This window comes from Cariama cristata, unplaced genomic scaffold (genome assembly GCF_000690535.1).
Source record: "Cariama cristata isolate BGI_N322 unplaced genomic scaffold, ASM69053v1 scaffold10389, whole genome shotgun sequence".
Lineage (NCBI taxonomy): Eukaryota > Metazoa > Chordata > Aves > Cariamiformes > Cariamidae > Cariama > Cariama cristata.
The window spans coordinates 7,773-31,083 of NW_009634042.1; the positions used below are offsets into that span (position 1 = coordinate 7,773).

A 23,311-nucleotide genomic window follows, 5' to 3' on the forward strand; every position below is an offset into this window, starting at 1 on the left:
CTCAGCACCCTTGGGTGGATCCCATCTGGCCCCATAGACTTGTGTGTGTCGAAGTGATGTAGCAGGTTGCTGACCATTTCCCCTTGGATTATGGGGGCTTCGTTCTGCTCCCCATCCCTGTCTTCCAGCTCAGTGGGCTGGGTAACCTGAGAACAACTGATCTTACTATTAAAGACTGAGGCAAAGGCGGCATTAAGTACCTCAGCCTTTTCCTCGTCCTTTGTCACTATGTTTCCCCCATGCATCCAAGAAAGGATGGAGATTCTCCCTAGCCCTCCTTTTGTTGTGAATGTATTTATAGAAACTTTTTGTATTATCTTTTATGGCAGTAGCCAGATCAGATTAAGTTCTAGTTGGGCTTTGGCCCCTCTAATTTTCAGCCTGCGTAACCTCATGACATCTTTGTAGTCCTCCTGAGGTGCCTGCCCCTTCTTCCAAAGGTCGTAAACTCCCTTTTTTTTTTCCTGTATTGTTTTGAGAGACTGGAATGCTGTTTCACCAGTATTATGGCCTGCGTTACAGTCTCTACATCTGGATTAGTCTGGTTTATATTTCCTGTTTTCAGGTGAATGACGCAACAAACTTGTAATTCATTATTTCATTGGTGGAGGATTTTCTGGTTTGTGTATGAAGAAACAATAAAAAAAGGCCCTTTAAAGTGTAGGTCATTGTAGACAGGTATTTTTTTCACAATCCTTCCTTTAGTAGTCTGTTACACTTGAGAATGATGGTAATGAACAAAAAGGAATTAATCAATTTGCTGTGTGATTCGGTGTATTTATGGTATACTCTGAGATTGCAATCATGAAGCAAAAAGTAATTAAAGTTAGTATAGAATCGAATAGAGTTCTTTCTCTGTTGTAATATAAAGCAAAAACTCTGTCTTCTAATATATTAAACTGTTCATAAAGTTGACATTTGGGATTATGTAAAAAGAAGAATGGAGGGAAAAACCAGTTTTATTCATGAATTATTTCGTTTCACTGGAATCAAAGAGCTTACATTTAAACAAGACTTGTCATGCTAAAACCGAATCTTAACACTGAGACTGAAAATGCCCAGAGACTTGTAGGAAGGTTAATCCAGTGAAGTTTGGAGGACAAGCCCTGAGACTGCCCTAGAAAACTGGGAGACATGTTTTATGTTTGCCTGCTACTAAGGTAACAGGCACGAGCTTCTATGCCTTTGAACCCCAGCATCCTTTGCCACTGTAAGCTGCAATCCTTTAATGTTACTCTTGCGTATAGCACTTAAGTTTTATAATGTAGATAGAGGAGCTTCAAAATTAACTCACTGAGGTGGTGTAAAACCGTTTTAAACTGTGTTCACACGTTGAGGAAGATGAAATTTATTCGCACATGCAGGTGGTAAGAGAATACTGCAAAGCCTCGCATGCCGACACGCGCCATCGGCGTGGGTAGGTTCTTACTCCTGCCTCTGCGCAGGATTACTGATGACCTGTGTTTGGCAATACTTGATATCTGGGCAGGGCCATCTGCTTGGTGACTGTGGATTAGACACAACAGGCAGAGAGTCCTTCCGAGCCCAAAGACCGACAGGACGTACTGCCAGACTTGCACGGGCAGGCACCGAAGTAGTGAGATCAGCAAAACAAGTGGAAGGCCGTGGAGGGTGTGACATTCAGACCTGGGTTAGACGAGCTTTCCTTCTATCATCAATGCTAATTGCCCTTAATGAGACACTTGCAAGTGGAAGACTTGCGTGTCCAAGTTGCGTTGCCCAGCAAGTTTTTTCCATTGGGCCTAGAAAATATTTCTTAAACTAAATTTAAAGATAAAACTTAGCCAAAAGAAATAGAAGAGCCTTCTTTACTGGAAGTACTTTTAACTTGCTGCTGCCAAACTGTTTTAATGAAGAAAAGTCAGAAGCGTTCCTTTGTTTCACAAGCATATTCTTGCAGCTAGCCCAATGTGTTTTTTCTCAGCATGTCTAGTAGCTTTGAGGTTTTGGGGGGGGTTTAAATGGAGCTTTAATTTTCCTCGGACTTGCTTTGAAGCTGTCTGTTTTCTGTGTGGAATTTGAATTCAGAATGATTTCTCCCCTTAATGTAGGTTGCAGTATTACTTACTGCCTTTCAGAAACAAGTGCAGTGTATTTACATAGTTTTTTTATTTCTCATATTCTAGGTCTTAAGCATCCAAGTGAAGTGTTACCACGAAATCATTACTATAGGTTACAGAGTCTACCACTCGTATGATTTACCATGGTTTAGATCCCTCAGCTGGTGAGTAGCAAGCAAGAGCGTCAATAAGTAGGGATGTGAACTTAAATCTTCCTATGTTCTTCATATCCTGCCATGGTGGAATGATAGCTTTGTAGGTCAAGTGTGGACATAAAACTTGACATCTGATATAGGATTCTGTCATTGTCTTCCACCTGTGAACTTGGACAAATCAGTTGGCCTTTTAGTACTTCAATTCTTTCCTTGTTATAAATATGTATATAGGTACACTTACATGTATGCATGCATATATGCTTGAAGTCAGAACTGAGCATGTGTAAACTATCTAAAAATGTGCATAGCCAAATAATCACCTGGTATATATTACTTGTATTGCTTTGATAGTTGGTGGGTTTTTTTTTGGTTGTTAAGCTTGTATTAGAAATAAATAGAACAGGTACCTCAAATGCTCCTCTTCACACACACAGAGAATTAAAATAATAACATATACATTTTAAATCCTTTCCAATTGTGCAGTTAATCACAGGACTGCATAAATATAGTGTTGGGTGATCTACTGGAAGCCAAAAGATGAGATTAATTTTTCTGGCAAATCCCTGATACTTGTGACAATGTCCAGCTTATATAGGGTTGGACAGAGCTTGGGAAATCAACTCGTCTTCTGAGTTCTGGGAGGAAAGAGAAGGGCTTTTGGTTAGAGTCAGCGTTATAGGAAGGTGTTGGGCACATGTAGTCTCTCAGGTGCTTAAGGACATAAATCTTCAGACATGACCTATGTTGTGTTGTTTTGGTTTTGTGTTGACTTTGGTTTTTTTAAGGAACCGAAATATCTAGGTTATTCCCGGTCTCTTGTCACATTGTTTCTTCACTTCTAGAAGCAACTTCACTCTGTAGTGTGGTGAATTCCTATCTGTAAATGCTGATCAGTTCCCCTCTGGTCACTCCTGGATTATCCAGGGGACTGATCTATTGTCTGCTTTATTCCATGGCTTCTGGATCTACAGCTAGAGCAGACTCATACGTGAATGATTCTGCGGTCTTGCCAAAATGTTTAGAGGAGGAGATGTGCACTCTACCACTTAGTCTACTTTGGCAGTTGGACCTCCGTCACTTTCAAATGTGGAGCTCAAAATCAACTCCTCTGCATCGCCGCACTAGTTAGCATCAAAGCACCTTTCAGTCCAACATCTGCCACTGAGACTAAATATTAAGACATTTCCATGAGATCAGAGGATCCTGTTAGTAGTCTGAATATCAACTATTTGGCTTATTTAGAGAACTGAAGCCTTGCAAAGTGAGCATTAACGTGTATTGGGGGGAAGAGAATGAGTGCTCTGAGACCATGCAGAGATCCAGTCTTGAATCACAAGTTTTTATCTTCTGTGGCTGACTTTGGTAATAAGCCGAAGAGTGTGTTGCCTAGAGAGGTGCATCTCATAGTGGTTTGGGATTTGCTGTTTATTGGTTTTTATTGAGTGCTGCTTTGGCATTTGAGGATCCCATTGTGACTTAGCTCTAGAAAGCTGAGTAACTGAACTTGTATGAAAACCTGAGACAGAATTACTTGCCTACTGACTGTTTTGACTGAAAGGATTTTCTTTGAAGATCCTTCAAAGAGAGATGGCTGAAGGTGACATTTCACCTCAGTTGAACTTGAGGTATGGACATATTCCCACAACATTGTTTTGAAAAAATTGTACTAATAGCTGCGTTTACTAGTTAGTTGATGGATTTAACCCTGTAAGATTATAGCTCGGTCAAGAAAGCTAAAAGGTAAAGTGTGTGGTGGAGTGGAGCAGGAGATGCAGCAGTAACTCTTTCAGAGGAGAATCTTTGTGCCAGATGGCAAAAGTATAGTTACATTCAAATCCTCAAGCCCCATGTCAGATTCACTGTCCTATAACCTCAGAGGATTCATTATGCAGGTACCTTTTTTCTTGTTTGTAAGGCAGAAATCACAAATTACCCTTAATAAGATACAGGAAAAGAATATGCAGAATTGCTTGTGTCAGTATCGATGATAGCAGATACTTGAGAGCATCTGAAAAGGACTTGCATAAGTGTGGAGTATTCAATACTGTAGTTAAGGATGAAATGAATTTTCCAACTGTATCCTGCAAAAATGTGTTTGTTTTTCTAGTGCGGTTGCTTTAGAAGTAGTAAATTACAAAATTTGGCTTGTCAGAGGAGACGCCGACCCAGAAGCATAAGACTGGATTTATAGTTGAATTTTATTTGTATCGCATGTCTTTTGTACCTTTCTGGTTTTCCTTTTGTGTGGTGTTTTTTGGTTTTTTTTTTGTTTGTTTTGTTTTTTTAGAATGACGCTTAAATATATATTATCTTGTTAAAATAACTTCTAGCTGTTGTATGTTGCAGGTACTTTTTGCTGTGCGTCAACTACTTCTTTTATGGCGAAACTGTAGCTGATTACTTCGCTACGTTTGTTCAGAGAAGAGAACAGCTTCAATTCCTAATTCGTTACCATAGGTTTATATCTTTTGCACTCTATTTAACAAGAATGATGCTTAAATATATATTATCTTGTTAAAATAACTTCTAGCTGTTGTATGTTGCAGGTACTTTTTGCTGTGCGTCAACTACTTCTTTTATGGCGAAACTGTAGCTGATTACTTCGCTACGTTTGTTCAGAGAAGAGAACAGCTTCAATTCCTAATTCGTTACCATAGGTTTATATCTTTTGCACTCTATTTAACAGGTAAGAGTAGGAAATTGTGAAAATGAAAGAACTTTGTGCTGCATTTGTTTCTGTGCTTATTTCTTTAAAAAAAGTTTGCTCCCCAGCTTTATGTATTTTCATTTTCCTCTCGATGTTTGAGGAAATTAGGTGTTCACAGTTCCATTTTTCCTGTGAAAACATGAATATAAATTTTGTGTTTACTGAGAAGAAGAAAGCAGCCTAAACAAGTAAATGATCTTGAGAAAGTTGAGCTAATAGCAGTCAAGAGAAGTTGGCATGAAGTAATTTTGATGGCTGAAGAAATGGGGCTCCGTACCTGAATACATGAATGCTATTTTGGCAATCTGTGGAGGTGACTTGTATGTGTAATTGCTGTGCTGGGTTGATTCTTTGTTGTGCAAGTGTTTTGCTAGGTCTAGAGCAACAAGGTTTACCAATGTATTTTAAACTGATTATTCAAAATGCTTGAGGGTTTATTTTGTCTGCAAGATATTCAGATGCTTGCCTCATGGATAGAGGTTTTTTTTTCTCCCCTGTCCAAAGAAAGACTTTTCAAAAGCTCCTTATCTGGGAAGAAGAGACATAAGCTGACAGTCTTGTGGGATATTGCTTTGTGAACATGTAAATATTGTCCACGATGTTTTCAGCAATGCAGTTACTGTCACTTTAGCCTAAAATTAAATCGATTGAAGACTCAGCTTGGCCTAAGGGACAGGAGACTAATACTTGCAAAATATATTAAGAAACCTGATCTTCGTGATGAACTGTCAGTCCGTCTACTGTTAATCTTTTTTTTTTTTTTTTTAAAACCAGATAAAAATTCTACTTGGTGCTTAGATCACAAACTTGAAACCAGCTTTGCAAGACTTGACCTTTTTCAGCTGGCTTTGGCTTGAGGAAACGAACTTTACTAATACTTTGTGACCGCTGCAGGGCGGTGAGGGGAGAGATGAACCAAACCAGCCAAGAGCAAAAGCAGGAGGCAGAGCGTAGCAGAGCCCCTTGGTGTCTGTTGCGGTGGGATCGTGGGGTTGCTGAGGGGCTGTCCCCAGAGTTAAAGGTCTTTTGAGGGCCTCTGATCCCTGCTGGCACAGGGAATTGCCCAAGGGGAGAAGAAAGGTTCTCTCTCAGAGCATTTCTTTCGGTCAGTTGAATTCTCCAATGCCCGCGCTTCATGCTTGCGTTGCATGCAGCCGTATGCCTGTCTGGTGGAAAGGGGCAAGCTGGTCTTTTCCTTTCAATTATTTCTGTGAATTATTCAAAACCAGCTTGTTGACCTGTTTTTTTGAGTGGTTTTTAAAGGTGATGGTCTCCTCCCCTAAAAACTGATGTCTATGATGGGACCTTGTAAGTAATGAAATGGATGCTTTTTGCTGATGTTAGCTAAATCTTGTGCTCTAGTGAGAATACTTCTATGTGTACACTTAACTGAATACGAGCAAATGCTGCTAGCAGCAGAGGGATTAAAAGATGCTTCAAGGGAGGAGAACTACTGGTATGTCACAGTTCAGTGTAATTAAATATAAGATGGTACAAACTACACTTGCTTTGTTTTACAGGCTTCTGCATGTTTGTTTTGAGTTTAGTGAAGAAACATTATCGTCTGCAGTTTTACATGGTGTGTATTACCCACTTTGCTGTGGTCACTCACATTATGAATGTCACTAGGAACCACTCATGTCCCTAATGTTCATAAAATAGCTTGGAAGAGGGGTGTGGAAAATGTGCTTAAACCAACAGTAGCATGATATCAAGCGGTGTTGAGCTGTTCGGTGTCTGTTCACCTTGCAGCTTATTATTATTATATCATGAGATGTGGCTTTTCAGTCAATCCAAGCGGTCATTGGTGAGGCCTTGTGTATATACAACGTGTTACATTTCCCTTAGTGGTAGGCTGATACAAAAGAGATTCCTGGAGAAAGGGGTGTGCATCTCCCTCCCAGGTTTCAAGCCAAATAGTTCAGCGTAGCATGGGAAGTGGTTCTTGTGACTCAAGTGTTGCTTTGGAGAGGCCCCACTGAAGTACTGTGAAGGCAACTTGATCTTAACCCTATGTGGAAGATTTATTCTGTGATGCTTAACAGCAGTTCTGGTCTTCTGTTCTGCTGTGCCTCAGTAGATCATTAACCTATTAAAAGAAACCAGTCTTCTCATCTCTTGTATTTGTCCACCTAATGAATAGCATAGTAGGTAATCAAGAGCATGAACCTTTTTCTTATATGTATCTTGTAGGTCGAAAACTAATTTTGTAACATCACAGGTTAAAAAAAAAAAAAAAAAACAACAAAAAAACCCCAACCAAACAAACAAAAAAAAAACCAAAAAACCCACAAAAGAACACCCAAACCAAATAAACCCCTAAAACCCCACTGAACCTGCCCCCCGCCCCCCCCCATATAGGAATGATGAGAAGCAATGGTAAAACAGTAATGCAGTACAGCTCCTGCCTTTAAAGAATTTGAGCAGTCAGGGGGTTGTGCAGCCTTAAAGATTTCCTAAAGCTCCAGGGTTGCAGTTAATCCTTTTGTTTCTACAGTGCTTTAGGTAGCACTTTACTATTGAGGATCCCTAATTCTAGACTAGGACTTAGCTGAGCCCTGCATGAGCATGAAAAAAAATCTTTTACGCAAAAAAATTTACCCTGTTTATGGGAGACCTTGCCTAACAGGGAGATACAGCTTTTCTAGGAGAAGTGGCCTTTATCTTCTAATCCACAGAAAAAGTCCTCATTTTCCGATTGGCCCAAGGTAAATATATTAGTTTTCCATGACTTTTTTTTTTTTCCTTTTTCCCCTTCTGGAACGAAGGCAGAAGATTTGTGGTTTCAGTCATATGAGTCATATTTTCAGAAACCTTTAGTCGGTTCTTGCACCCCCCCTTTCAGCCTTCGTGAGTTGTCTTAACTAGAAGTAGATGCTGGCTGCCATAGGAAAACACATGTGATAAGAGAATTATAGGAGTAGAAGATTCCGAGTGTTAAATTGCCCAGACATTTAGAGTGCTTAAATTTGACATTTCATAGAAAAACTATCAGTCCTTCATTTAAAAGGTTTTGGAAAATAAAATCTGTTGTAGAATCCTTACTGGTAAACTGTTTGGAAACCACTTTATTGTACACAGGTGCTACAGAATAAACACCAAGTACGTAGAGTAATACTGAGGAAAATGACTGTTTAACTGGCCATGCGCCTAAAAATTAACACTTTGTTTTCACTAATCCTGAGAATTTTCGTGTTTCATAAGAGGACTGGTATTCTGTTACGAGAGATACCCACATCTGTGTAACATGGCTCTTTCATGAGTAGTTCATTGCCATTTTATTGTTACAGTTCTAACGTGTCTGTTACACGTATATACAGAATATCACATTGCTTACATTTCTTTGCTGCTTTCACGCTGAAGGTGTATGTCTTATTAGATGTTAAACTGCACATTAAAAAATTCTGGGTGGAGGTAAGTGACGGGGAAACCTGTTAAAGTTTCGGTACTTGCTTCAGAAAGCCAGCTAACTTGTGATATACTGTATGCACGCATCTCTTGCATTACCACTAGAACTGGTCTTTCCTGTGAGCTCCTAAGTAGCTCCTCTAGCTGACACACCAGTATTTATCAAGGTGTACGGATCGGTGTTTTCACTAATTGTTGTGTTGTTGCATTGTTAACAGTTCGCATGGACTCATGTCACTTTGCTGATCACTGTAACTCAATCTCATCTTGTCATCCAAAATCTCTTTGAAGGCATGATCTGGTAAGGGGACAGTAATAAACTGATTTGTAACTCTCTATTGCACTGAAAGGTTGGTTCTTTTACGTAGATCTGGTTAGGGAATAATTACTTGGGAGCTTCAATTGCTCAGAGCTATTGAAGTTGGACCATTTAATTTGAAATCCCCAATCTGGCCACCTTCCCTGCTGCTTTCTCTGTTCAGATAAATTCAGATTACTTAAAATATTTTAAGAGTTTACATCCTGGATATCTTAATACCCTGTTTCCAGTGATATATTACATTCTGATGATGCGGTTAAACTTGATTACTTAAAACTGCTCCTCAAAGAGAAGGTGTATTTTCCCACTTCTTTAGGGACAGGGTAAATTATAAGTTGAGAAAGATGGAAGACAATTTGTGTTCTTCCAAGGGCATTATGCTGCAAGTTGTCCTTTTTCTTTTCCTGATATATATACAACTGGGGAGATTATTGCAGAAAAGACGTGCTCATAGTTGGAAAGGAAACCCAAAGCCTTTGGCAAAATTTGTATAGACAAATTCTTTTCATAGTGATCCCGTTCATGTGCCAAAGACTGAACCTAGTTGCCTTGCTAGCCTACTATTTTTTATTTCCACTGGTGCCAGGCAGTTTGGCAGACAGTCACAAAATCTGACTTTTAGCTTATTGCTACATCCCTGCTTTGAAAAGGGAAAAAAAGAGGTTAACAGGCTTGAATAACAAATTCGGATGCTGTCTGCATGCAAAGAACGCTTAGCTAACACAGGCTGCTTAAAACTGACAAGAGGAAAAAAATGAAAACTTTTTTTTAAATTTAGATATCATTACACTTTAGAAGAAATTTGCTTGCTTTGATGTTACCAAAAACATTAACATGTTTATATCTGTTGATTTCTTCTTAACTGTGGTACCAGTCTTCAAGCCTGATAGGAAAAAGCCAGCCTGTTCACGTTTTAAGCTCATGCACCAAAATCATGTTTTAACTTGAACTAACATGGATCTCTAATGGTCTTGATTGGCTGAAGACTAAGACCAGTATAACTAAATATGCTGCTCGTGGGGGAGCTAGGTGAACAACGTTATGAAACATAATTCCTTCTAAATTCTAGAGAATAATTTCCCAGAATGAAATGCTGCTGTTTCAATTTCTGTCCTGTGTTTAGTTTCGGGCAGCTTTTCTTTTTCTCCATGGAACTTCTAATGTCTTTCTCTAGGTTTCTGGTTCCAATTTCAAGTGTTATCTGCAATGATATTACCGCTTACATTTTTGGATTCTTCTTTGGCAGAACTCCATTAATTAAGGTATGTACGTAGGCACTTCCTCACTAACAAGCTTTTACAATTTATAGCATTTTTGGTACTTGTTCAAAAACATGTTCATGGAAAAATACTTTCTGCTGTACTGCATGATACACATCTTTGCTAAAAAAACCAAATAGACTATCCTGTTTCTGAAGATCTGTAAGTGCAGACTGGGTTTAATATGAATGTAATATTGACATTACAGTATAATACTGTTCAGGTCTATCGCATCATCATTTATAATCACTTCCTTTTTGGATTTCATATGCAGGTTTAACTGCATGCTTACTGTACAGAAACTGTAATTTGAAATAAGCGACTACATCATATATACCTGTTCCTCATTTGGTCTTCTTGATACAGCACTGAGGGGCTCAAGTAGTAATCTTCCTATTCTGGTGGAGTATGCAAGACCCCACAGAAGGCCATGAATTACTATTTTCATGATAGTGCCCAGTTAACTTTTGGGTATTTAGTTGGTTCCGATATTAAACTGCTCCTAAATTGAGAATGTGACAAAATTTGATGAAGAAAATAGCTTGCTACGCTGGTCTCTCTAGGCCTGCTGTTATTTGCTGTAGTAGTCGGTACGTAGGAAGCTACTGTCTCCCAAGGAGCATCCCCAGCTGTAGTTGTCTAACACCCAGGCTTCTGTCACTATCTAAATGCTAGCAGAGGTCTCCAACAGAGCCGAACCGCGCTCGTGCAGGTTTCCACGTCGTGCTTGCAGGAGCTGGGCTGCTCAGGCAGGGTCGGCTGGGGCCAGAGGCAGGCAGCAGGCTCCAGACAGCAGCAGCAGTTGGGAAGGGAGCTCTCTGGCCCCACAAAGCTGCCCGGTGGCACCGACCGAACTACGGCACTTCCCCTCCTTGCCTGGGACAGGTCCTATCCATACTCCTCTATTTATCAGGTTCAGTGGCTGCAGCTACTCGATACCATTTCACACATACCTTTGAGAAACCAAGTAGGAGCTTAATTTTCACAAGCAAGGTGCAGAAATGGAGTAAAAAAGGGTTCAGCGATGCACCCGATGAGGCTAACGCTATCTCTTTTCTGCCTAGCTGTCGCCCAAGAAGACCTGGGAAGGGTTCATTGGAGGCTTCTTTTCCACGGTTGTATTTGGATTTATTGTAAGTAACGCCAGGACTTGCCTTCTGTAGGTTCAGCCTTCAACTTCCTGGTTTTCCTTGAAGTAAGATTACTGACACATTTGGTCGTCCCAAACTGCTGGAAGGCTAAGATTTAGAGGGTGGGGTTTTTTGCTAGAGAATTCTGCCAATTTGTAACTAGCTGGAAAGGCGAGGCAAGGCTTGCACCTCTCCCGAATAGGTTATGTTGACCATTTTTGCCATTACTGTTACTACATCTGGAAATGTTTTCTCTGTTAGTTGCATCCCTATTTTGAAATTGAAGTTTATTGATAGCGTTATTTATGCTTTGTAAAGTAGTACTTTTGTATTCCATACTTTATCGCGACGTTTCTCCTGAGAAGTAGTTTACGCTAACGATATGCGTAGAAGATAAAAACAGCACACAGTAACTGTTCTGGCAAGTAATTTATCACCAAGGTCAGCAGAACTCCTAACTGCCAAACTTGGTAGAAGCGATAGTTCAAGTTTTAATGGGGAATTGAACTGCAAAAAAAAGATGAGTGGCTAATGTTTTGGGATTTTATAATGCATAAAAGTCCAGTAGATGTGAAAAGGAAAACAAGTTGGGAAATCATCACTAAGCTCATTGAACGTCCACATTTGTCTGCCTTGTTGAGGCATTCTCCAGCTTAAAAAGGCCGATTTTACTCCATTGTGGGTCTCTGTTATTAAGAAGATTTTATTACCCTCAGCTTGCAATGAGAAAGCCATCCATTACAGTATGATTTTTGACTGTACCAACAAACACCTGTTTCAGGAGTCCTTGTTTTGCTTTTCAGTTTTCCTATTTTTTGGCTCAACATCAGTACTTTGTCTGCCCCGTGGAATACAACAGTGAAACCAACAGATTTGTGACCGAGTGTGAACCTTCAGAGCTCTTTCAGATGAAGAAGTACTCTGTGCCACCATTGCTTCAGGCTGTGTTGGGATGGGTAAGGAAAAAAACAAGGCTTTGCCTAAAATTGAAATCGTACTTCCCAGCTTGAATGGTTTTCTAAACCTTTGCCTTTTTAGAAAGGTGTGTGAATGCTGTAAGAACTGAATCGATACCATGAGCCTCTCCGTTGCTCAGACTGGGGAGATGGTCAGCCAAGCAGAATTGAAATGCGCTACTGGAGTCGTCTGAGGAAACCAGCCTGTGTTCTTGTGGCCTGTATTCTTTTTGTGCTGGAAATGGATGTCACTTCTGCATTCTGCAGACAAACCTATTTTTGAAGGGCAACCTTTAAATTTTTGTGAAAAATGGACAAAGGTTTGTTGTGGCCCAAATTAGTAGCAAGCCTAAGTAATCTTGTAGAACCTGATTCCGTTTTCAGCTAGTGTGTAACTCCTGTTAGGATTGGACTTGTGCTTTCTTCACCACGTAACGCCTTGTGCGTTAGTGCCGTTACTTCCATACTGAGTGAAAAAGAAATACCAGTAATAGTTCCATGTAATGTAGTCACTGACCCTTTTCCTCACACCCAGCCTGCAAATTCTTTTAAGTGAGCTGTTGTGTCCTTACCTGTCAGGAACCAGGTCACCAATTATCCTACTGTACAAAGCACTGCTTCCGAAGTCACAGGCCCCGGAGGCACTCCAACAGGAAGAAAATACCAACCACAAACCAAGCAGTCTGTCGTTATCTTTCCTTTAGGGCGAAGAGGAGGTGACTGGGATAAAGGCAGAACAAGAAGGTTCTGCGGTGGCTCTCCCCTCGCCTGTGCGATGGCTGAGCACGGAGAGCGAGTGCGCAGCACTAGGGAAGGCGGTGGGCTTTACCTGTGGTTACGTGGGTGTAACCCTGAAGGGGAAAAGTTGGCATGGTTACAAGAGAAAAAAAAAAAAAGGCACAAACTGGAAACTGTAGCAACCAAACATAAGACTAAAAGTAATCAATGGCTACAATTGGTACTTAGAAAAACAAGGTTACATCTAGAAGGAGCGCAGGTATTTTCATACCAAATGAACGTACTGTTGCTTCAGGGACCGTGGGGTTCATTGGAAATTTGATAAGGATTTTTCTGCACAAAAACATAACGTGGACTGAGCAGAGAGAAATCTTCGTAGCAACCAAACATAAGACTAAAAATAATCAATGGCTACAATTGGTACTTAGAAAAACAAGGTTACATCTAGAAGGAGCGCAGGTATTTTCATACCAAATGAACGTACTGTTGCTTCAGGGACCGTGGGGTTCATTGGAAATTTGATAAGGATTTTTCTGCACAAAAACATAACGTGGACTGAGCAGAGAGAAATCTTCTTGTGTCCGGCTATGTTGTTCATTTTGGTAAAGGGCAAGGAGATGGGATGGCCCAGGTCTGTAGCAGTCTAATAGGGAGCTGTCGGTTAACCCTAAAGAGAGATGGGAGTTCCATGTGCACTTCTGGAGTACTTTAGCCAGGCTCTAGCAAACCTTTTGAGGAGACAATTAGTTTTAGCACTCTTCAGAGAAAGTTGAATTGAATCTACTTGTTTGGGCAACAGCCTGGTTTTGATTTTCCCTTGGTTACTCAATTCCTGATGTTCTCTCTCAGAAATATGACCAGATGTTATGTTTGGAAGATATTTTACCTAGTGTCAAAAGATGTCGAGCCTTGTGTTCTCCCAACAAAATCAACTTAATAATTCCAACTCTTAAACTTCTCTGTTAGGCTAAACTGCTCAGTTGGTCAAAAAGAAAGGTGTCTTAAGATAACTGCACAAATAAGTCAAGAAAATTGGTGTTGGCCAGCTGTGATGTCAGTCAGAAACACAAGGTACAGGATGTTTCAGCTACAGATGATGTTTATCAAGACTTGCCAAGTGAGGTGTGCTCTGCTCTCAGGGATGGGGCCAGCATAGTGTTCCCTCAAAGGCTGGAGCTTATACCATTGACTTGAAGGTGCGTAAAGCTGTTACCAAAAAAAACCCCACAGCCAACCCCAAAACCCAGAAAAGCCAAACAAACAAAAAAAACCCAATCAAAAAAACCCCAACAACCCCCAAACACCCCAACCAACGAAAAAAACCCAACTCTTTTTTCTAATCTGTGTCAGGATGGAAAAACAGGTACCTTTTGCCAATGAAGTCTCTCTTATCTGCAAGAACTTGAAGGGATGAAAACAAATTTCAAGTCTGTGAGCAGGCTGAGGGTAACAATATCTATTTAAAAGCAAACCAAAACGTATTAATGAGGGTAAACCTTCTGTCTCCCATTATTGCTGTACGTACACAAAGGTGACAGTAAGGCGAATTAGTGCAAAATTCCTGTCTCGTGAGAGCCCTTGAAAGAAGTGACAGTGAATTGTATGAAGGTGACGAGTTTGTGGAGAGCATTGGGCCACTTACTAGAGCAATACGAGGAATTTGTGGAAATCTCCTTTGTTTACAGGAAGTGGAGCTGGAAAAGCAGAGCCGGGAAAGACTAGAGAGTCCCATCGTACATTATGGAACGAGTAGTTCTGTTCCTTCTGATCAACTGAGGGACTGGTGGAAAACCACGTCATTTGTTAAAGTTCACTGCTCTAGCAATCCCAAATACTTCATCCTGTTCACCTGACCAGACCTTTCAGCTGCTTTCTACAGCGTGCCTACTTCTCCTTTCTTTACAGTATTACTTTGTGTCAGGAAACATGGAGCTTTGTGGAAATTTGCTCTGTGACAGCCCCATTTTAAAATATTTAAGCTTAAAATGCCTACAGTCAAACATATTGAAATATACTGCTAATTATTTTTCTTGTAGGAAACGGTGAATATGTACCCATTTCAGATGCACAGCATTGCACTGTCAACATTTGCCTCGTTAATTGGGCCATTTGGAGGATTCTTTGCCAGTGGATTTAAAAGAGCTTTCAAAATCAAGGTGTGTAATGACTTCTGTAAGCCGGTTTTGGTTTGGATTTCTCTTTGAATTAGATAAAATTGGTGGGTTGGGTTTGTGGGGTTTTTTTAATCATTTATTGTAGTATGTACTGTTTCTACTAAGGTGCGATGACGTTTGAGCTGGTTTTGTTAGCATTGGCAGCAGTACTTAGTTTTATCAGACATATTTATGTGTTATTCTTAAAACTTCATGTAATCAACATGTGACTTTAGTGTTGGAATTCTAAGAATAATTTGGCTTCATATTTTGGTTGATAATTATCCTTCCAAGTCGTGTTGCAGAAGTGGTTTAGAGAAGCAAGATGTGAGCTGATACACTTCACATGAAAGGCAATCTGTAGATGCTCAAGAAGCACCCACAGCGGTTTACCCTTCAGATTGTGGCTGGCTGTGTTTTACCAATAGCGCTGGTGTCGTACGCAGATGCTGACCTATCAGGTTCACCAAAGCATGCGATGTTTGGCTGCCTTTGCCAATACGGTGCCGCCTTGTCACCGGAGCGTGTATTGGCAAATGATGTGACGTGCTAACCTCTGTTCATTGCAAGGTGTGCGCTGTCGCTTGTGGCAGTGTTGTCCCTGGCTGGTATTAAGTGGCAGCAGGAGTACGGGAAGAGGGCAGCCCCAAATTTTCTCCCGACCTTCTTTATGTCTTGGTAGGACTGCTGTAATTCTTACCTTGTTGCTTGTTGCTGTTCCCTACATCCATTGGTTTTGGCGTGTGCTTTGCACAGAAGCGTATAACCCTCTCTGTGCTGAACTCCCCTACGTGTGCTTGCACTTACCCCTCTTTCTTATGCCCGTCCGAGCAACTTGTCTGGCACTTTGCTAGCTACAGCCTCGTCCGCTGTCGTACCTGTACGTCCGGGTAGCAAAAGGCTGTTTGTGTGAAGAAGGGCTTGTAGGGGGAAAAAAAATGCATCTGAAAAGAAGCACTTTTTTTTTTTTAATACTTCTGGGCCCCAAGGTGGTGACCAAAGGACTGTCGTGAAGACTGGGATATTGTGGAATTGTTCCTGAAGGCAGCGCGTAGGTTAGGTTAGCCACTCTGTGCCTGCCCAGAGCTGGAGGGCTGGAGTGGCACTGGCACAGCACCAGTTTAACTGGCTGGCAGCCGCCCCACGTGATGAAGGTCAGGGTTTTCACCCAGTTTACACAAGCGAGCGTGGGTGACAAAAAGGGTATATGAGGCTACTGGGATATTGTGGAATTGTTCCTGAAGGCAGCGCGTAGGTTAGGTTAGCCACTCTGTGCCTGCCCAGAGCTGGAGGGCTGGAGTGGCACTGGCACAGCACCAGTTTAACTGGCTGGCAGCCGCCCCACGTGATGAAGGTCAGGGTTTTCACCCAGTTTACACAAGCGAGCGTGGGTGACAAAAAGGGTATATGAGGCTGGTTTGACCAATGAAGCTGTTCTACAGACAAGACTGGGTAACACAAAGGTAGTGTATTGAGCTGCATTTGCATCAGAAATTTTTTTTAAAGTAGTGATAACTTTTTCACTACGAGGTTTTTTGATTCTGTTAAATATATTTAAATAAATGTATGGTTTTTAACTACGGTTACCAAAAACCCAGTGAAAAAAAGGGCAGGTGAATGGGCAGTACAACTTGCAAAGCCAGCGTTGGTGGAAAGAGTCCTCAGGTTACTGCTTCTCGTGTAGCAAATATATATTCCCTGGTAACAAGTGCTTCAACAGCAGCTACCAGTAGAGGATAAAGCAATAAAAGTATTAAAGAGGAGAATTAGTTTCTGCAGAGGCAAGAAACGACAGCCATTAGCTTAAGAGGCTTGCTACAAAATGAAGTATGTATAGGCACACAAGTGTGCTCCGTACTGGCAAACCTGCACCTGATCTACTGCTGTCCTCTCGTGTGATACTGTGGACGAGTTGCTTCATCTCTTCTTTTTCTTCTCAGCCCCTGACTCACCTTTGCAGTTAAAAACTCCTTTAGCAAAGGAGGCTCCTGCTAACTTTTGGCTCAGTGCGGTGAAACCATAGCTTAATTGCAGCCTTAATGTTCTGCTGTTAAGTGATGCGTCGTTAGTGTGTTTGATCGGAATCACTGACCATGATTTTTTTTGTTTGTTTTGTTTTTCCCTCTCCCCATCCTTCAAACCCAAAAGGATTTCGCAGACACAATCCCTGGGCATGGTGGGATAATGGATCGCTTTGATTGTCAGTACTTGATGGCCACTTTCGTTCATGTCTATATCACCAGTTTCATAAGGTATGGGCTTTTTACAGAATTAACTACTTACGCTTGCATAGGAGCTGTACCGTAGTTACTTCGTAGGAGTTACGTTCCACACTGTTAGCGTAGTGGAGATTGCAGGTTTCTAAATCTGATTTATGCAAGGAGTTCAAATACAGAACTATTAAGAAAACATATGTCACTGCCTAGGATTTGTGTCAGGTTCAAGCTATGATTTAATGTACCTGTGAGTGCTGTTAAAGGTACTTTGTGTACCCTAAATACCAGAACGTTTTGTATAGCAGCCTCCAAGAGGTTTTACTAGAACTTGCTGATTAGAGGGAGGTATGAGGATGGGGTTTGGGGCAGGAGGGGTGCCGCACCATCTGCTTTCTCTGTAGGTTGCGAGACTGCAGTTCTTCCTCTAAGTTTCAGTCTTTCTCAGTCGCTTGACTTGGGATTTTCTATTGAAGATGAAAACACTATGGTTAAAGAGAGGAGACAACTTCTTAAAAATACTGCTCATCTTCCCTGAACCACACCAGCTTTCAAGAAGAAATCATGGGCCTGACAATTCTCTTACAGTCAGTCATTGTAGTTCCTGGGGCAGGGGGGATCACGGGGCTGTAGGTGTCCAAATGGATACATGCCCTTCGTTTTGCAAATGCATATGGCTAAATAATTATTAGACGCCTCATCAGCAACAGATGCTTTGCCTCGTATTCGGTCCATCTTAGAATCAGACTGTAAATAAGTCACTAGCTAAAAATGTGGCTGTTATTTAGAAAACTTGGTTTAATTTGCCATTTTCTTCACTGACTTGGCCAACTTTCTGTTTAATTCAGTAGTACACAGCTTATCTGGCAACAGATACTAAACTAAAAAAGATCTGTTGATGAGAAATGTTGATTACAGTGATTAAGAATGAATCGGTGAATCGTACTCGTCATATCCCACTTGACAGCAAATAGAAGAAATGCTTTTTAGTTTCTGTTCAGATTGAGCTAAGGAGGACGCTTTGGCAGTAATGCTCGCCCATGCGTCCTGGGGAGATAGACTGGGAGAAATCCATAACTTAGTGTCCCCAAAAAAGGGAAGGCATTGTTTGTGCAGCAAGAAGAAAATGGAAAGCTGTTGAAAAGTTTCTTTAGAGCTGCTGCTCACAAAAACAAATTTTCATTGACAGGGGTCCAAATCCCAGCAAATTACTGAAACAGCTCTTGATACTTCAGCCTGAGCAACAACTAAGCGTGTATAAAACCCTGAAATCTCACCTCGTCGAAAAAGGGATCCTGCAGCCATCTCTGAAAGGGTAGTTTGTCAAAACAGAGGACTAGAAGAAACCTCCATTTACAAGAAGCCTGTGGAAAAGCGTTGCAAATGTGCACATAGATAATAGCTAAAGGAAGAGTAGTTTATGGTCTGGAAGAAGTGAATGTTTCCTGAAATGAATGTGAATGCTCTGACTTCCTATTAGAACACAGAAGATCTCGTACTCCTAAAATAATTAAAATGCTTGCAAAGTAACAGGACACATGCTGTATATTTTACTTCCTGAGGTGGATGGCAGCAGTCTTCCTTCAGCACCCAGCCTGACAGGCTTTGTACTTAAAAAAAAAAAAAAAAATAATTCACCATTAGTTTTTACATTAGTTTTTAATGAGTTATTTAATATGGTACAGCTTAGCAATACTTTTTTGGTCTCCAGTGGTTACTGAAGTGTAAACAGATGAGGCAGGTGATCGCTTTTATGTAGCCCAGTGCTGAAATTACAATTGGCCGGAAAATACTTGTTAGCCTGGTCCAAGAGGTACTTCCAGCCTGCTGTATCAGCCTACCTGTATTTACTAAATCACTATGAAGGTTAAACTTAACTCGGTTTTTAATCAAACAGCTTTCTTATGAAACTATTTCATGCTTTCAAGAGAAAAGTACCTTTACTGAAGTATAGCTGGGCTGTTTGGGCTGTGGAGCTGCTATTTTTTTGGTTAATGTTACGGATTGTAAACAAGCGTCGACATCCAAGAGTAGAGATTACCTGAGAAAATGAGATCCTCCTACAGACTGGGGAGAATCTGGAGTTTAAGCCCTTGGTTTCCACGGCCGAGTCAGTGTCTGAAGTCAGTAATTCAAGCCTTATTCCTTGTGCCTCTTAACTACCGCGTAGAATGGGGGTATTTCCTTCTCTTTTAAAAGCCTTTTGAGTAAAAAGTGACATTTAAGTGCTGTTTTATTAACGTGTTAACTCAGTGAAGGCAGAAACTTTTACCTGATGTATGTGCAAAGTGCAAGACAGGATGCATGGTGGTTCTGCTGTGTGTTGTTATTTATTAAGAAGATCCTCAAGCACGCTTGGGTAACCACATAGGTGTTTGAATGGAGAATTTTTATAGAAAGCAGCTATTCTGTAGAGTTAGTAGGGCGTGGGAGGAAAGCTGATGCTCTGTAATTCTCAATCCTACCTGTTTTCTAACTTTTTTCATCACGTGGCATGTCTTGATGCAGATAAAAATATAAACTTTTTTTGAAATGACAAAAATTACTCCTGTACAAACAGAAAGCACAAATGCCGATTATGTTTTGGTATACTGTGACTTGACACAATTTAATTTTTCCAACTAATTGTAAATAAGTTTCTCCTGCGCTGAATGTACTGATGCCACGTATATGTGTGTGTCTGTATATGTATGTAAAATATTAAAAGGTGTATGTATATATATAAAAAAAGTGAAAATTTTAAATGGTTGGTGCTACTTGAGGATAAAACCATGCAGAAATTCACTGGGGCGGGTGATAAGCCGTATCTGTAAAATTCAGACTGCTTTTTGTTGAACACCGTGCGGTTGAGACCACCGTGCGCTCTGTTTTGCACTTAGGCCGTGGTAGCGGTTGTACAGCTTGCGTAGGGAAAAGCACCGCCGTACACGGCCGTGAAACGAAATCCCAGTCGGAAGTAATTCCTCTTGCTGGCAGGTATTTGACAGAATTAAATTACGGCGGACCTGGAGGTTGCAGTACTGTATTGAAGGAACCTCCCAGAGGTGAAAAATGTCTCCAGCTCCTTGTCCGTCAGTGGCCGTGAGACTTGGCTTATTAATTGCCAGCAGCAATTGGCTTATTAATTGCCAGAAGGGCAGCACAGCCTGAGGCGAAAAGGTAGCGGAGCCAGGGAGTGGGACATGGGGAAAGATGCTTTAAAAAGGAGGGAAAATGAGAGGGCGACCAAAGTAGCGTACTTGGAAAACTTAAGTTTCGGATGAGACTTTGGTTATGTACGGGACTTGGGTAGATGCGTATGAAAAAACGCAGGCGTACTGGAGCTGTGTATCTTTGTCCTGGGTATTTAAAAAAAAAATAATAAAAAATGATGTATAGAATATAGAGAGGGAGAGGTAATTGTTACTTTGGAAACTTGAACTTTTTAGTGTAATTTTATAGCATGTATAATAAGGAAGTGAAAATATATTTTAGCATTTACTACAACAGAGCTTTTGAAATTAATAGCTATCTATTTGCACAATAGAAAGTTCAACACTGCGATTCTGCTGTTTGCTGTTAAAATGAAGAAGGGATCACTCGTGACCTCACGCATCAGTTTTTTGGATAGAGTAAGAGCTTCCTGCTGGCTTAGGCTTGGTGTAAATAAAGCTCAGCGGGACCTGTCACTACGAAGTGACAACTGCGCTTGCTTACTATGAAGTGCATTTACTCCACTTGTTACTTCTGTTAGTTCAAGCATTGCAACGTGATCAACAGGAGAGTTGATTAACTTTTGACACCAGTGAATCTTTTCACTTGCACTTTTGTTCCAAATTGCTCTAATTACCTGTTGAGCAAAAAAAAAAAAATGTATATTATGTAAATATTGTAAATGGTACGAGCATATAATGTCTGTTTTAGTTTGACTGTTTCAATCTTTCATTGAAGCAGGTGTTGTAAAAAAACAAAACAAAAAAAATAAAACTGGGACAGAAATCCTCCTGTCTTGTATTTCCTACAGCATGCACAGTGGGTGAAGATTTCTTAACAAGAATTATTTATGTTCCTTTATATTATTCCTTAAAGTTGTGTTTTTAATAGCAAAGTCTGCTATGATTTCCTACCTTTCACCCCTCAAGACTTCAGGCCGTCCTTGACTGTTGCTGCAAGCAGCTCCTACGATGTGCCTCATCTCCAACTCATCACCTTTTCCAAAAGCTGCTCTCTTCGACATCGTCTGCCTTTCCCGCCGAGCAGGCGGTGCGCGGTGTGGCGGGGCTGCTGCGGTTGCTTGGAGCTGGCAGAACAGAGAAACGACGCCTTCCTTGCCCTCTGCGATTGCTTCCCTCCAGGTAGGAAATGCTGCCTGCGGCCTCTCCAGCACAGCGGTGAGGGGCTGGAAGAGGCTGGCACGGACATCGGGGCCTCATCCTGGCTCTCCTCGTTCTGCCCGTGGCTCACACCCAGTAAGAGAGAGGTCGCTCGCCAGGGCAAGGCCCAACAACCAGCAATGCTGTGGTAAGTGCAGCGCTCGCGAGCTCCGTTCACCCAGGCGGACTTTGCTGTGGTGTCTGGGCCCCCGCCGTGGCACAAGGGTGGCACCGCTGCCCCTGCCCGCCGCTGGTCCCTCTTGCTCCCACAGGTAGCTGCATCTGCAAAGAAACGGCAGAGAGGGGAGAGTGCGGCAATGCCAAGACTAAAGCTCCTGCTCAGGACTCGGTGACTCCTCTTCCCGCCCTGCCACATTCTGCCTCTGGAAGCACGAGTAACCTTTCCATTTTCTGGGTGTCAGGGGTTGTGAAATTTTCTTCTTTTGGAACCCTGCTTCCCGTTCGTTAGTCCTAGTGCCGCTGGCACAGGCCCGCCGGTGTTCACCATCCATGGGGATGATGGCAGCTGCCCTCCTCTGCTTTCCTCTTCCTTTTAAGTCTTGGATCCAAGGCCCTTCACCTCCTGCAGCCTCAAACAAGGTGGGTAATAAATGCGTCTCGTTCCTAAATTACAATGGCGACGGTAACATCTGTTGAACACTCACCATCAGCGAATCATCTCTGTGCTGCGCACCTCGGACTTCAGAAGGCTCCCGACGAAGCACAGGGGGAGTTTTCCCATCGCCTCCATCTGCTTCCTGATGCTCTCCTGAAGAAAGGAACGGGACAGACAGTGGTGAGACTTCTCCGGCTAAACTGAGAACGTTTTGGACTGTTACTTGCACAGAAACAGGAGATTTTTACCTTCACCAGACAAAACCCTTTCAAGGCGCGCTCGTGGAGGCAGTTGGAAGGAGCTGCTTTCAGGGGTACTAGCGTAGCAGTGGATGGCCAAAGTAACCCTTGTTTGTGCAGTTGTAACAGAGGGAATTAGTGACTTTTATTTGTGTGTTTGTTTGTTTTTAAAGGTTGACTTCAGTTGTCCTACGTAACATTTAAGCCATGCTGCGCAGAGTCCCTTTGTCCAGCTTGTACTAGAACCTGCACGTAGCTAAGGTACAATTACTCTTTCTCTTGCAAATAGTTTCTCAATTATAAAATGGATATTTAGTTCCATGATTTAGCAGTTTCAAATTACATAAACTTAGATGTAAATCCTGTATCTGACAGGATTCCAGAAACGGGCATTAATCTAAGTGTTACCTGTAAACATGGAATCAGAGAATCCTTTCGGTTGGAAAAGACCCTTGAGATCATGGAGTCCAACCGTTAACCTGGCACTGCCAAGCCCACCGTTAATGTACCACTGGATACTACAGGCACTACGGCTTGTTTCTTGTGCACAGATCGCACCCCGACTTCCCAATCCCAGTGCTTGTTCTGCCAGTTACAGGGACGCGTTTTCATCTCGAAAGGAACAGCTGAGGAAGGCTGGCATTATCAGGATTTCCTTAGCACCAACATCTCCTTCGCAAGGGAGTATGAAAAGGCAACATGTTCTCTTAGGGAAGTCAAGGCATAAAGTTTCAGCCCCATTTAATTGCCACCGGTCCCTTTGCACTTGCCCAGGTCGAGGTGCAACAGCAGCAGTTTGTTTTTCCAACCGGTTGCTGCTCCGGCACGAAGCGAGCAGCCCGGCTGCCCCCCAACACCACGGGGACTCGAGTTGTGAGCTAATCCCACGGGCAGCTTTCAGAGCGAGAGGGCAGGTTTTCACTCCTGCTCTTAGGACCCTGCTCTTTGATCACAGGAAATTAAATACTTGTGCTACCCGGCAGGA

General features: G+C 41.8%; 1 protein-coding gene across 1 annotated transcript in view; it reads left to right on the forward strand.

The window, feature by feature from the left end:
- Positions 1 to 18,438, forward strand: part of CDS1 (CDP-diacylglycerol synthase (phosphatidate cytidylyltransferase) 1) — a gene marked incomplete at its 5' end in the record, with an annotated part of 24,647 nt that extends 6,209 nt beyond the window's left edge. Inside the window, 10 exons of the mRNA XM_009707016.1 lie at positions 2,148 to 2,245; positions 4,783 to 4,922; positions 6,464 to 6,522; positions 8,570 to 8,652; positions 9,845 to 9,932; positions 10,994 to 11,062; positions 11,863 to 12,015; positions 14,790 to 14,909; positions 17,055 to 17,158; positions 18,309 to 18,438. Coding sequence (XP_009705318.1) covers positions 2,148 to 2,245; positions 4,783 to 4,922; positions 6,464 to 6,522; positions 8,570 to 8,652; positions 9,845 to 9,932; positions 10,994 to 11,062; positions 11,863 to 12,015; positions 14,790 to 14,909; positions 17,055 to 17,158; positions 18,309 to 18,438 — 1,044 coding nt within the window. The remainder of the gene's footprint in view (positions 1 to 2,147; positions 2,246 to 4,782; positions 4,923 to 6,463; positions 6,523 to 8,569; positions 8,653 to 9,844; positions 9,933 to 10,993; positions 11,063 to 11,862; positions 12,016 to 14,789; positions 14,910 to 17,054; positions 17,159 to 18,308) is intronic.
- Between the last annotated feature and the right edge of the window lie 4,873 nt (positions 18,439 to 23,311).